Below are 14,499 nucleotides of genomic sequence, written 5' to 3'. Positions count from 1 at the left end.
GATGTCACCAAGACAAAAGGTAGCTCCAAGAGGTCAGAGCCACATTCTACCTCCAGGACAGCCCAGAGGCCGCCCGGGCCCCGGCTGGGTGGGCTTCTGGGCAGAGGCCCTTCTTCGCGCTCTGTGTGAGGTGCAGCTGCAGGGCAGCCAACACTCAAGCCCAGCAGGCTATGGGGAGAGGACTGGGGGCTCCCTCTTGGCCTGGCAGGGGAGCGGAAGCTGTGTTTTGGGGGGGCACGCAGGTGGGGGACTGTTCCAGTGGAGGGGTAAGATCAAGACTAAGACAAGCCAGGGGCAGGAGGCAGGATCCCCTCCTGTGCCCTGGAGACTTTGACAAGCCTGGGGAAGCCAGGCTCTGCCTCAAAGCGGCCCCTGATGACCGCCCGCTGCCCTTCCCATCCTGCCCCATGTCCTCTCTCTCACACATGCAGGCTACTGCTGGAGGATTCCCATCCACTCTGGGAATGTGGCTCAGCTCCTGTGGGTCCCTGTGCAGCCCTGAGGGGTGGGGGGAGGGGGTTGTGTGTGCAAAGCACCCACCTGCAAGGAGGGGGGCTCTGCTTGTGGGGCGCGGCACACTGACTGAGACCAGTTATCTTAAGATCTAAAATGGGAAAAGCAACTGCAGGTAACATATGCAGAGGCGTCCACTCATCCTCCACAGCCATCTCTCAACCCACACGAAATGCTGCCCAGTCCGCTCACACAGCGGTCACATGCACGCTGTTCCCAGACAACTACAGGCAGCCGCGGCCACAGCTGCCTCCGCATCCTCAGTTAGACACGGAGACGCGCCATTTTAGTCACACACACACACACACACACACACACACAAGGCACAGCAGACAGAGGGACGGACCCCGTGGCACATGTCACCACGCCTCTGAGTCACCCGCATGGCCGCCCCCGGTGGGGCGCAAACGCAGATCGGCCCCGGCACATGGGCGCCTCTCGGGGCAGGTCCGGTGCGGGCTCACGGGGCAGCATTGGGGCCAGCGGCCGCACCTTGGGTCACGACCGGCCGGGGGCGCGGGGACCCCGATGGGGGCGGGGCTGGAAGGGAAGACGCGCGGCGGCCGGGGGTGCCCACGCCGCCCACTCACCGCAGCGCGGTCCCCGGGCGCCGGCCCGCGGTCAGCGGAAGGCCAGCAGGAAGATCAGCACGACGTTGATGAGGACGAGGAGCGCCAGCACGGCGAAGACCACCACGCGCTGGGCGCCGGGGGGCAGGTTGCAGCGCAGCAGAGCGCGCAGGGCGCTGCCGGGGGCCGCGGGGCGGCGCCGGGACTGCGGGGCCCTGGCCATGGCGCCAGGCCCAGCTCGGTGCGGCCCGAGACCCCGCCGGAGAGGGCGGGAGTGGGGCGGAGCCGCGTGCGCCCGCGGCCCGGGGCTTCTGCCTGCCGCCAGCGACGTGCGCGCTGCGTCTCCGGCCCGAGCCCAGCACCCGCGCCGACCGCCTGGGCGGGGGAGCCGGGGTGGGGAGGCCCGGGAGGGGGCGGGGTGGCTCCGGCGGGCGCCGCGCTCTGCCCTCGGCGCCTCCTTCGGGGGTCGGGAGACCTTCAACGCCGAGATAGTGGTCCTGGTCCTGGGCCGGCCAGGCGCACAGATCATCGCGGCGGCGCACGGGATGCAGTGCGGCTTCGCAGATACAGGCACACCGGGGCCACGGGGAGGGGCCAGAGGTTCTGACTCCTAGCACCGAGGGTTGCCCTTGGCCCCCACTTCCCAGATGAGTCAATGCGGCTCTGAAAGGTCTGGTAGATAGCTCAGTCATAAAGACGCACAGGAATACAGGGACCGGGGAGCCTGGATTGGAATTCTGGACTAAGGCTGACCCTAAGGAAGGCCCTGACTCAGGACTTCTCCTTACTGGCCTTGCCCATCAGAGCAGCACTTTTTCCTCTGGGAAAGCAGCAGGCTTCTTCAGCCGCTAACCAGTACCCGCCTCCCGTTTTAGTGAGGTATAATTGACAAAAAGTGTATATATTTAAGGTGATCAACTTGATATTTTGATATACATATACATTGTAAAATAATCACCGCAAGCAAGTTAACACATCCGTCACCTCACAGGGTTAGTATTTCGTGTTTGTGGTGAGGACACAAGATCCGCCTTCTCGGCAAATGCCAAGCATGCCGTGCAGTCTTGTGAACTGTAGGCACCATGCTGTGCCTCAGCTCCCCAGAGCTTCCTCGTCCCGCGTCACTAAAACTCTGCACCCTTGGCTGACATCTCCCCATTTCTCCCTCCCCGAGCCCCTGGCAACCACCACCCTCCTCTCCTCTTCTGTGAGTTGGATTGTTGTGGTTTCCACACACGAGTGAGGTCACGCGGGATTTCTCTTCTGTGTCTGACTTATTTTGCTTAGCATAACGCATCCAGGTTCATCCACGTTGTCGCGAAGGTCAGGAGTTCCTTCTTTTTAAGGCTGAATAATACTCCATTGTATTATTACAATACAATAGTATTACAATAATAATTATTAATTATTACAATTAAATGGAGTGTATACACACTCCACTGTGTGTATGTATATATATACACACACACATCGCCCCCCACCATCTTCTTTATCCATTCATCCTCTGACTGACACTTCGGTATTTCCTTGCCTTGGCTGTTGTGAACAATGCTGCAGTGCACATGGGGATCTCCTTGAGATCCTGACTTCTTTTCATTCGGGTATGTATCCAGAAATGGAATGGCTGGATCATATGGTAGTTCTACTCTTAATTTTCTGAGGAAACTCCATACTGTTTTCCATAGTGGCTGCACCAGTTTACATTCCCACCAACAGTGCACAAGGGTTCCCTTTTCTCCACATCCTCGCCAACGCTTATCTTTCGTCTTTTTGATAATAGCCATTCTGACAGGTGTGAGATGATAGCTCATTGTGGTTTTGATTTGCATTTCTCTGATGATTAGTGATGTTGAGCATTTTCTTTTGAGAAATGTCTATTCACCTCTTTTACCCATTTTAAAATTGGATTATTTGGTTTTTTTCCTATTGAATTGTATGAGTTACTTATATATTTTAGATATTAACCCTTTATCAGATTTATGGTTTACAAATATTTTCTCCCATTCCATAGGTTGCCTGTTCACTCTGTTGATTGTTTCCTTTGCTGTGCAGAATCTTTTTAATTTGATGCAATTCCGCTTGTCTATTTTTGCTCTTGCTGCCTGTGCTTTTGGTATCATATCCAAAAAATCATTGCCCAGACCAATGTCAAGAACATTTTTGCCTGTTTCTTCTAGTACGTTTATGGTTTCAGGTCTTGTGTTTAAGACTTTAATCCATTTTGAGTTGATTTTTGTAAACAGTGTGAGATGAGGGTCCAATCTCATTCTTCTGCATGTGGTTCCGCAGCTTTTTAAACAGCCCCACATCAGGTACCCAGGGCTTCCACTGCCTCCCTGACGAGCCTGCCACCTTATCTTTGTAGGGCTCAAAGTTCACGTGCAGGTGTCTCTCCTTCCATCCACAGCGGCGAGCTCCGTCACAGTCACCGTGCCCTTCTGATGGATCAGAAGGCTGCCGCTGAGGGGGCTGAGCTGACTGAAAAGCAGCCCGGAAGTGGGCAGAGATTTCCGGGCTCCATGCTCAGCACTGTGAGTCCTGGGGCAGAGGGAGGCCCTGGAGGGAATACTAGAGAGGCTGGGTGTCCACACGTGGTGGCTGTCTGCTCAGGTTTCCACGTGTGCCAGCTACAGGCAGTGAGCAAGTACAGATGAGGGCACCTGCTGAAGACCCTGCCAGGATGTATGTGCGTGTCTGGGTTCCTGTGTATGTTAGAGGAGGGTCAGGAATGTGTCCAGAGAGGCTGCCTGTCTCCCTCAGATCTGAAGGGTCAGCCTGGGCTCATCTGTCTGGCTGGGAGGAAGTAGTCTTCTGCTCCTGCCCAGCTCTTCAGAAAGCGAGGCTCAGGATCTGCTTCCTCAAGCTCCCAGGAGGACAGTGGGGAATCAGAAGGCATCAAAGGCTCCCTGCCACCCCAAACCCAGCACTCCTCTGTGAGACTGTGACATGCCCTCTTGTGGGCCGTGGCTCAGAAGCCCTGACTTGGGCAGATGTTTCCTTGTGCCCTTGTGGCTGTGTGTCCTCAGGTCCTGGTCAGGGTGGTTGTGGGAACCAACTGGTCTGCACACTGCTGTGGGCCCAGAGCACCGTGCTTGCTGCTGTGCTGGCTCCAGTGGCCGCGTTTAGAACTTCAGCCATGGCCCAGTTCTGGACGAGCCCTCTGTCCCCCGCAGCAGAATAGCCCACGGAGGGTCTAAGGTGTCAGAAGAACCCATGAGCCGGGGCCAGGGCCAAGGACTGAGAGGCGGCCTCTGCCCTGCCCAGGGGCACTCAGTCTTCAGATCCTGGTGATCCGGGCATACAGCAGGGACGACAGTGGCAACAGTGTTTTATGTCAGTGTTTCATCACCAAAAACAAAGCCCAAAAAGCTTGAAAGCAAAGGGCTAGGCCCTTGGAGGTGGCAGCAGGGAGTAGCCCACCCAGACTGGTTGGGTGGGTCTGCAGGTCTGCCAAGGGGGCAGGACTGACATGGACGTGGAGGAGGACAGAGGATTCTGGAGCAGAGGAGGGCTGAGTCCCCGCGCCATGGCTTCGAGAGAGAAGAGGAAAGCCACTGTGGATACGCTGGCCACCAGACAACACTCAGCCCTGGCCCTGGGGCTGTGAGCTGCCCTGGCTCACAGAGACTTCTGTTCAGCTGTTCCGGCGCACACAATGTATCTATCGGGCTCCACCCTGGGGCTAGGGAGGAGGTGCACAAGAGCCAGGTCAGACCTGGGACCAGACGTCCAGTGTCACAGGTGCTGGGGAGACAGAAGCACCTGGAGAGAAGGTCAGGCCGACTCCACCGAGAAGCGGGCCCCAGCTGGCCTTGTGTTCTGCAGTGTCATCTAGGTGTTCACCAAGAAGTGCTAGGAACCAGGCCCTCCTGTCCTCTGCTCCCATCTCTAGGAGGTTGACTCCTCTTGCAAGGACTGGACAATCACGAGGTACAAGGCACAAGTCAGGTGCAGGAAACACAGAATGAACAAGGTACTGCTTCCTTCTCACTTCTGCCAGGGCACACAGAAGAGAACGGGGCCACGCAGACATGCACAGCCTGCTCCGCCCAATGGCAGCCCCTGAGGGCAGGATCACATCTGCACAGCCATATCCCAGGGCCTGGGGCAGTACCTGACACATATGAAATACTCAGTAATGTGTGTCATGTGTGTGCAACGTACACATGCACACGTCACACAACAGCCACCTTGTGTGTGCGCGTGTGGGTGCCTCCCCTTACTCCTTATGCGCCCAGAATACGAAAGTACTTTGCTGTCATCGCCTGTGTCCACTCCTCTTTGGGCCAGATGGTAGGGGTCCCTTCTGCATAGGAAACTGAGAAATGGTCTCTCCTTCTGAGTATATGGAACAAGAAAGTGTCACAATAGAACATGAGACCCACATGTGCTTAGAAAACACAGTGAATATGTGACTTCAAGCAAGCATGGACTTTTCTCTGGCATCCGCTGCTCTGTAATCGTCACGTGCGATGCTCACGGGACGCCCAGCAAACCTCCCTGCCACATGTGTGAGACAGCAGCAAGGGCCGGGGGCCGGGGAGTGCAGTGGGACGCTGCTGCTGTTGGAAGGTCACTGGAGGACACCTTCTGTATCTTCCAAGTTTTTGATAAAGTGAGTCTAACACTGCCAATGGAGCATAACAGGTGCTGTCATTCCTGCGTACCCGATACCCCAGGCACAGCGACGCTCCTGTAGCTGCCAGGGGGGCCCAGGTGCCACATCCACCCAACAATGGGGAAATCGGGGTGCCAAGGAGGGAATGACTTGCCACAGGTGCTCCAGCCAGTGGCAGAATGGGGTCAGCCCCAGGGAGGTCAGCCTTCTTGCTGTCCTGCCCCTTTCAGGGCTGCATATCTTAGGCTTTCTCCATCAGGATCTAGAATTGTTGGTCGGTCTCATGAGGGAGAGTAGCCTGGTGGGTGCTGCCCGCGTTTGGAGTCCAGCCTCCACCCTGTGTTGGCCTGCTGCATCCCTGGAGAGGGGCTCCTCACCCGACTGACTGTCCTCCTCTGTGACGTGACAAGTCCTTCCACCAAGGGACATGCTGAGTGTCAAGGGAAGACAAGTGCCCTGGAGAGTGCTCTAAACATAAGGTCCCATAGCACCACGTGCCTGCTCAGCAACCTCAAATACCAAGAAACATCTTTGAACCAAATAGGCAACAAATTCTCTAAGCAGCCAGAATAGGACCTACACATTCCTCATCTCAGTCCCCTCTCTTTCCCTCCCAGGTGCCCTCTGCCAGAGCCTGTGTTCTTAGAGCAGGCCTGGCTCCGCCTTTCCTCGTCCAGAGCGTCTGCGAACAAACAGCCTGTCCAGGGCTCTAAGAGGTGCTTCCACAGCAGCAGCAAGACGGGACAGACGAGAATTTCAGCAGTAGGTGGGAGACACACAACTGCAGAAAGCAGACACAAGAACTTTTAACAATGCAGCTCTCATGGCCAATCAGATGAGCCGACATCTCTTCAGAGTCCCTCAAGGCCTGATGTTAGTGTTCCTCCTTCACTGTCATCCTTGTCATCGGAGATTTATTGCGAACCCACCATGCGCCAGCTTATTTATATTTGTTATTTCAGGCAGTCCTCATGTAACCTCATGGTTCTCCCGTTTCACAGGGAAGTAACCCAGTGCTCAGAGCTCACAACTGGCTGCTGGCAGGGAAGGACGCCCACGTAGGTCTGGGAGGCCCCACTGCACGTGCTGCCTCCCGTTGGGCTGGGCCCCCAGACTGAGGAGGGCAGCCTAAGTCTTCAAGGAAATGCAAAACCAGTATCTGTGAATTCTGCTTCGGATGACACAATTTTAGAACACCATCCCTTCAAAATAGCTTATGAGAAGCACTTAAAGAAAGGCTTTATCTAAGCCTTTCTTAAGGAAGGCTTATTGATTTTCTTATTGGAAAAATCAATTTCTTTAGATGTTTATTCTTTATGCATCATGGATTTTGAGTAAATCATTATATAACAACTATTTCATGAGACGGATGCGCTGCTGACTGCGCCAAGAAGGCAGCTTTATACAACAACTATTTTAAATCGTTATTCAGAGCCGGGCCTGTAAGAAGAGCTTGTCCACCATCGACAGTACGTGCCCATCTGTCGAGTAGGTGATGAGGACCCTACACTCCTTAAGGGTTTCTGAGAAGCCTACCAGCCCATTCATCCACAGAAATGTTAAGGTGAACTGTTCATAAATTGACCCCTCCTGAGGAGAAAATCTGGGTGCTGCAAGATCCCAGGTGGTCAGATTCTAGTTCCAATGAAGCAGAAATATGCAGTATGTCATGACCAGGAGGAGAACATGGTGTTGTTACGGCTTGAGCCAGGTAACTGCCACTTTATGTTCAACAGCCCCCTCCAAATTAGGTAAAAAAGAAGAGAAGGAGAACCAGTGAGAAAAAGAGAGGAGTGTCAGGTCTCAAATTTCTCTCTCCTTGGCAGATGCAAAAGGAGAACTTGGTGTGGGAAGCAGTTTTGCTGAGATGAAGTGTCTCACTAATTTCTTCTGCTTAGGTAGGAACAGCCAAAGATGATAACTTGCACACAGTTGTCATAGCAACAGCAATGCCTTTCAGCTCTTGGAGCCAATAGGCAAGAACTCAGTTTGCCCTCGCCTTGCCCTCAGTCCTGCCCAAACAACTCGTTGGAGGGTCAGGGAGCTAAGCCCTGGCCTTCCTTCTACCAAGCAGAGCTTCTTCCATCCAAGATGGCTTTACAGGACAGACTAGCACTCTTACATCGTAAGTCCTAGGTGTCACGCCTGCTATTCTGGGTTCCTTGTCGGCCCCCTGAGGGCAGAGGGGAGGTTCCTATACTTGGACAAGCTCTGCTCATGGACACCACATTCTAAAGTGTGAGCCACAGGATGAAACTGTGCTGTATACACGCTTGTGCCACTGTCGTCTGCTTGGAACACAAAGACTGGACATCTAGGCCTGCACGAACGTGCTGGAGTGGCCTGATGGCGAGGCCAGCTCCCAGCCCCGCCCCTGCCCACGCAGCCCTGACCCTACCTCATTGATGGCCAGTTGCTCGCCGCCCCCAGCAGGGTGGCTGTAGTGGTGGCTGGAGCTGTGCATATCCTCATAGAGGTCCTCCTCGCTCCCCGCCTCGTCAGCACGGATGGCAGTGTCCAGAACTCCATCGGGAATGGCTGCAAGGAGAGAGAACAGCTGGCAAAGAGGAGCTGAGGGAGGGGGCACGTGGACAAGGAGAAGAAACTGTTCAGGATAAAAGCCCCTTCTCTGAGAGAAGGGAGAAGATCTGGGAACTAGTTTCTCAAACCATCCTTGCTGCAGAAACGCGGTCTGGTTGAAAGAGTGCGCTGGTCGACTTTCACACCATCCCTGTTAGTCACCCACTGTTCAGTCCTCATCCGCTCCACAAACAAGGAGAAACAGTATCTGCCACAGCCTGACGCTCAAGAGTCACCTCCAGTGATGCCCTTCAAGCCACTCACTAACATGTGAGGTCCTTAAGGCATAAGGCCCTTAAGGAAAATGCTAACAATTTATTGTGAAACATACATACATCTCTCCAAAGAAATATACATGCAAAGATAGTGTGAAAATTAATAAAATGAACACTACGATACTTACCAACTGCTTGAGAGAACACCAGACTCTCAGCATCTGACTCCTGTACCCGCTCCAATGCCACCACTCTCGCTCCGTTAGAGAGCCAAGATTTCAGCCTCTTTATAAGTCATACCCACGCTTGTCTTTGTTTTAGCATTGATTTCTGTTGAGTTTTGCCTGGTTTGACCTTATATATAAATGGAAGCATGCAGCAGCTTTCCTTGTCTGACGGGCTTTTTTTACTTCACTGCTCGTGTCGCTGCAATTGATTCATTCTCACTGAGGCACAGTCTTCCATCTTGTGAATATTCCAAGTTTTACACATGCACGGACTGCAGGGGGTTGTTGTCTATGTTGTTGCTGGTGTGAACGGTGGCGCTGCACACATGTCTACATGCCTCCTGGGCACATGTCCCACAGTTTTTCTCAGACACCGTCTCAACCTCTTTTTCATTATCTCCCCCTAAAGAGCCTTTTATATATTGTTTTCCTAATACTCCCAATAAAATTTCATTATCACAAATACACTGTATGTTTTTTTTTGAGGAAGATTATCCCTGAGCTAACTACTGCCAGTCCTCCTCTTTTTTGCTGAGGAAGACTAGCCCTGAGCTAACATCGTGCCCATCTTCCTCTACTTTATATGTGGGACACCTGTCACAGCATGGCTTGCCAAGCAGTGCCATGTCCGCACCCGGGATCCGAACCAGCGAATCCCGGGCTGCTGAAGCGGAATGTGCGAACTTAACCGCTGCGCCACCGGGCCAGCCCCACACTGTACGTTTTTTATGTTCCATGACTCTTTGGAGGGCCACAAACCATTGTAATATCTAAGATTTCTGCCCCCTTTGGCAAAATCACTGCTCCTGGTGTGAATCCATGCTCCAGGGTAAAGACACACCTAGGTGTGGCCAGACTGTCTCCCAAAGCTACTCCACCAAATTAGACTTTTTCTGTGTGTGAGGAAGATTGGCCCTGAGCTAACATCTGTGCCAATCCTCCTCTTTTTGCTTGAGGAAGATTGTCGCTGAGCTCACATCTGTGCCCATCTTCCTCTATTTGATGTGGGATGCCACCACAGTGTGGCTTGACGAGTGGTGCTAGGTCTGTGCTGGATCTGAACCTGTGTACCCTGGGCTGCTGAAGTGGAGCACACAAACTCAGCCACTATGCCACCAGGTCAACCCCCAAATCAGACTTTTGGCAATATTTGTGAACGTTCCCATCACTCTACATCCCAGCCAACTCTTGAGATGGGCATTGTCAGACATTTTAATTTTTTAAAATTATTTTATTGAGGTCATAAGGGTTTATAACTGTGAAATTTCAGGTGTACATTATTATTTATCAGTATTCTGTATAGATGGTATCATGCTCACCACCAATATATGTGTCCCCCTATATATGTGTCCCTTTACCCCTTTTGCCCACCCCAACGCCCTTCCCCTCTGGTAACCACTCATCTGTTGTCTTCGCCCTGGTATTAGGTTATCTTCCACACATGAGTGAAATCACGCAGTGTTTTTCTTTCTCTGTCTGGCTTGTTTCATTTAACATAATACCCTCAAGGTCCATCCATGTTGCTGCAAATGGGATGATTTTCTATTTTATTATGGCTGAGTAGTATTCCATTGTACAGATATACCACATCTTCTTTACCACACTTCCACGTCTTGGCTATTGTGAATAATGATGCAATGAACATTGGGGTGCATAAGTCTATTTGGATTGTTGATTTCAAGTTCCTTAGATAAATACCCAGTAGTGGGATAGCTGGGTTGTATGGTATTTCTATTTTTAAATTTTTTGAGGAATCTCCATACTGTTTTCCATAGTGGCTGCACCAGTTTGCATCTCCACAAACAGTGTATGAGGGTTCCCTTTTCTCCAAATCCTTTCCAACATTTATTATTTTTTGTGTTGGTGATTACAGCCATTCCAACGGGTGTAAGGTGATAACTCATGGTAGTTTTGAATTTCATTCCCTGATGATTAGCAATGTTGAACATCTTTCATGTGCCTGTTGGCCATCTGTATATCTTCTTTGGAAAAGTGTCTGTTCATATCCTCTGCCCATTTTTTGATTGGGTTGTTTGTTTTTCTGTTGCTGAGTTGTATGAGCTCTTTATATATTTTGGAGATTAACCCCTTGTTGGACATATCATTTGCAAATATCTTCTCCCAGTTGGTGGGTTGTCTTTTCATCTTATTCATGGTTTCATTTGCCTTGCAGAAGCTTTTTACTCTGATGTAGTCCCATGTGTTTATCTTTTCTTTTGTTTCCCATGCCTGAGTAGACATGGTGTTTGAAAAGATGCTGCTAAGACCGATGTCAAAGACTGTACTGCCTATATTTTCTTCTAGAAGTTTTACAGTTTCAGGTCTTACCTTCAAGTCTTTAATTAATTTTGAATTTTTTTTTTTGTATGGTGAAAGATAATGGTCTGCTTTCATTCTTTTGCATGTGGCTGTTCAGTTTTCCCAACACCATTTACTGAAGCGGTTTTCCCTTCTTTGTTGTATGTTCTAGGCTACTAGGTGGAAGATTAGCTGTCCATAGATGTGTGGTTTTATTTCTGGGCTTTCAATACTGTTCCATTGATCTGTGTGTTTTTGTGCCAGTATCAAGCTGTTTTGATCACTATGGCTTTGTATTGTATTTTGAAGTCAGGGATTTGGAAGCCTCCAGCTTTGTTCTTTTCTCTCAGGATTGCCTTCACTATTTGGGGTGTTTTGTTGTTCCATATGAATTTCAAGATTTTTTCTTCTATTTCCTTGAAGAATGTCATCGCGATTCTGATTGGGATTACATTGAATCTGTATATTGCTTTAGGTAATATGAATATTTTAACGATGTTTATTCTTTCAATCAATGTGTATGGAATATCTTTCCATGTCTTTTTTTGGGGGAGGGAGTGTAATGGTATTTTTTAATGTTTTTAAAAAACATTTTATTATGAGATATTACATACATTTAGAAACATATATAAAGCAAAATGTGCATTGTAAAGAACTATAAAATAAACACCACCCATATGAAGAACTAGAATGACCCTGGAACCTCTTCATGTATCTCTAATTATAAACTCTTTCCTCCTTCACAGAGGTAAGCACTACCCTGACTTTTATGATAATTAGTTCTGCTTTTCTTTATATTTTATTATCTATGTGTGCATAGCTAAACAAAATAGTTTAATTTGTACAGTTATATAAGGCAATATAGTTTAGTATGTCCATTTATCTAGTTTAATTTGTTCATTTATACATATAGTCTCTTTGTATTTTTACTTCTTTCATTCAACATATGATTGTAAGATTCATCCATATTGTTGTGTGTAGCTCTAGTCTAAGCTTTTTTTTTTATTTGCGGTCATAATATTTTACAACATTGTGAAATTTCAGTTGCATATTCTTATTTGTCAGTCACCATATAAATGTGCCCCTTCACCCCTTTTGCCCACCCCTCAACTCCCTTCCCCTCGGGTAACCACTAAACTGTTCTCTTTCTCTGTGCGTTAGTTTGTCTTCCAGATATGAGTGAAATCATATGGTGTTTGTCTCTCTCTCTGTCTGGCTTATTTTGCTTAACATAATATCTTCAAGGTCCATTCATGTTGCTGCAAATGGGACGATTTTGTCTTTTTTATGGCTGAGTAGTATTCCATTGTATATATATATACCACATCTTCTTTATCCACTCATCAGTTGATGGACACTTAGGTTGCTTCCACGTCTTGGTTATTGTGAATACTGCTGCAATGAACGTAGAGGTGCATAAGTCTATTTGGATTGTTGATTTCAAGTTCTTTAGATAAATACCCAGTAGTGGGATAGCTGGGTTGTATGGTATTTCTATTTTTAAATTTTGGGGGAAATCTCCATAATGTTTTCCATAGTGGCTGTACCAGTTTGCATTCCCACCAACAGTGTATGCGGGTTCCCTTTTCTCCACATCCTCTCCAACATTTGTTATATTTTGACTTGGTGACTACTGCCATTCTAACAGGTGTAAGGTGATAATTCATTGTAGTTTTGATTTTCATTTCCCTGATGATTAGCGATGTTGAGCATCTTTTCATGTGCCTGTTGGCCATCTGTATATCTTCTTTGGAAAAGTGTCTGTTCATATCCTCTGCCCATTTTTTGATTGGGTTGTTTTTTTGTTGTTGAGTTGTATGAGTTCTTTATATATTTTGGAGATTAACCCCTTGTTGGACATATCATTTGCAAATATCTTCTCCCAGTTGGTGGGTTGTCTTTTCGTTTTGTTCATGGTTTCATTTGCCTTGTAGAAGCTCTTTTGTCTGATAAAGTCCCATTTGTTTATTTTTTCTTTTGTTTCCATTGTCCGAGTAGACATGATATTCGAAAAGATCCTTCTAAGACCAATGTCAAAGAGTGTATTGCCTAATGTATTCTTCTAGCAGTTTTATGGTTTCAGGTCTTACCTTCAAGTCTTTTATCCATTTTGAGTTAATTTTTGTATGGTGCAAGATAATGGTCTACTTTCATTCTTTTGCATGTGGCTGTTCAGTTTTCCCAACACCATTTATTGAAGAGGCTTTCCTTTCTCTGTTGTATGTTCTTGGCTCCTTTGTTGAAGATTAGCTGTTCGTAATGTGTGGTTTTATTTCTGGGCTTTCAATTCTGTTCCATTGATCTGTGTGTCTGTTTTTGTGCCAGACCATGCTGTTTTAATCACTATAGCTTTGTATTGTATTTTGAAGTCAGAGATTGTGATGCCTCCAGCTTTGTTCTTTTTTCTTAGAATTGCTTTAGCTATTTTGGGTCTCTTCTTGCCCCATGTGAATGCTAGAATTCTTTATTTTATTTCCATCAAGAACATAATTGGGATTCTGATTGGGATTACACTGAATCTGTAGATTGCTTTAGGTTGTATGGACATTTTAACTAGGTTTATTCTTCCAATCCATGTGCATGGAATCTCTTTAAATTTCTTTATGTCATCAACAATTTCTTTCAATAAAGTAGTTTTCATTGTATAGGTCTTTCACCTCCTTGGTTAAATATATTACTAGATATTTTATTATTTTTGTTGCAACTGTTAATGGGACTGTATTCTTGCGTTCTCTTTCTGTTAGTTCATTATTAGAGTATAGAAATGCAACTGATTTTTGTAAGTTGATTTAGTACCCTGCAACTTTGCTGTAGTTGTTGATTATTTCTAATTATTTTCTGATGGATTCTTCAGGGTTTTCTATATATAGAATCATGTCATCTGCAAACAGCAGGAGTTTCACTTCTTCATTGTGTATTTGGATTCCTTTTATTTCTTTTCTTGACTAATTGCTCTGGCCAAAACCCTCCAGTACTATGCTGAATAGGAGTGATGAGAGTGGGCACCCTTGTCTTGTTCCTGTTCTCAGAAGGATGGCTTTCAGTCTTTCAGCATTGAGTATGATGTTGGCTGTGGGTTTGTCATATGTGGCCTTTATTATGTTGAGGTACTTTCCTTCTATATCCATTTTATTGAGAGTTTTTTTTAATCATAAATGGATGTTGGATCTTCTCAAATGCTTTCTCTGCATCTATTGAGATGATCATGTGACTTTTATTGATCAATTTGTTAATGTGCTGTACCATGTTGATTGATTTGCACATGTTGAACCATCCCTGCATCCATGGATAAATCCCACTTGATCATGGTGATTGATCATTTTGTAATATTGCTGTATTCAGTTTGCCAATATTTCCTTGAGGATTTTTGCATCCATGTTCATTAGTGATATTGCCCTGTAATTTTCTTTCTTTGTGTTGTCCTTGTATAGTTTTGGTATCAGGGTGATATTGGCCTCATAGGATGAGTTAGGATGCAT

The 14,499-nt window shown here is 47.9% G+C and overlaps 1 protein-coding gene across 4 annotated transcripts in view; it reads right to left on the bottom strand.

The window, feature by feature from the left end:
- Positions 1-14,499, bottom strand: part of ARHGEF4 (Rho guanine nucleotide exchange factor 4) — a 247,704-nt gene that overhangs the window by 13,101 nt on the left and 220,104 nt on the right. For 2 of the 4 annotated variants that reach the window (XM_070507336.1, XM_070507337.1), the window contains one exon: positions 8,099-8,238. In XM_070507336.1, coding sequence (XP_070363437.1) covers positions 8,099-8,238 — 140 coding nt within the window. Of the gene's footprint in view, positions 1-540; positions 605-1,103; positions 1,424-8,098; positions 8,239-14,499 lie in introns of those variants that run through there. The other 2 variants (XM_070507339.1, XM_070507338.1) reach the window with 2 other exon arrangements.

Source organism: Equus asinus, chromosome 4 (genome assembly GCF_041296235.1).
Source record: "Equus asinus isolate D_3611 breed Donkey chromosome 4, EquAss-T2T_v2, whole genome shotgun sequence".
In the NCBI taxonomy this organism is placed as follows: Eukaryota; Metazoa; Chordata; class Mammalia; order Perissodactyla; family Equidae; genus Equus; species Equus asinus.
The sequence above is the reverse complement of the archived record's forward strand: the minus strand, read 5'-3'. Positions and strand labels throughout refer to the sequence as shown.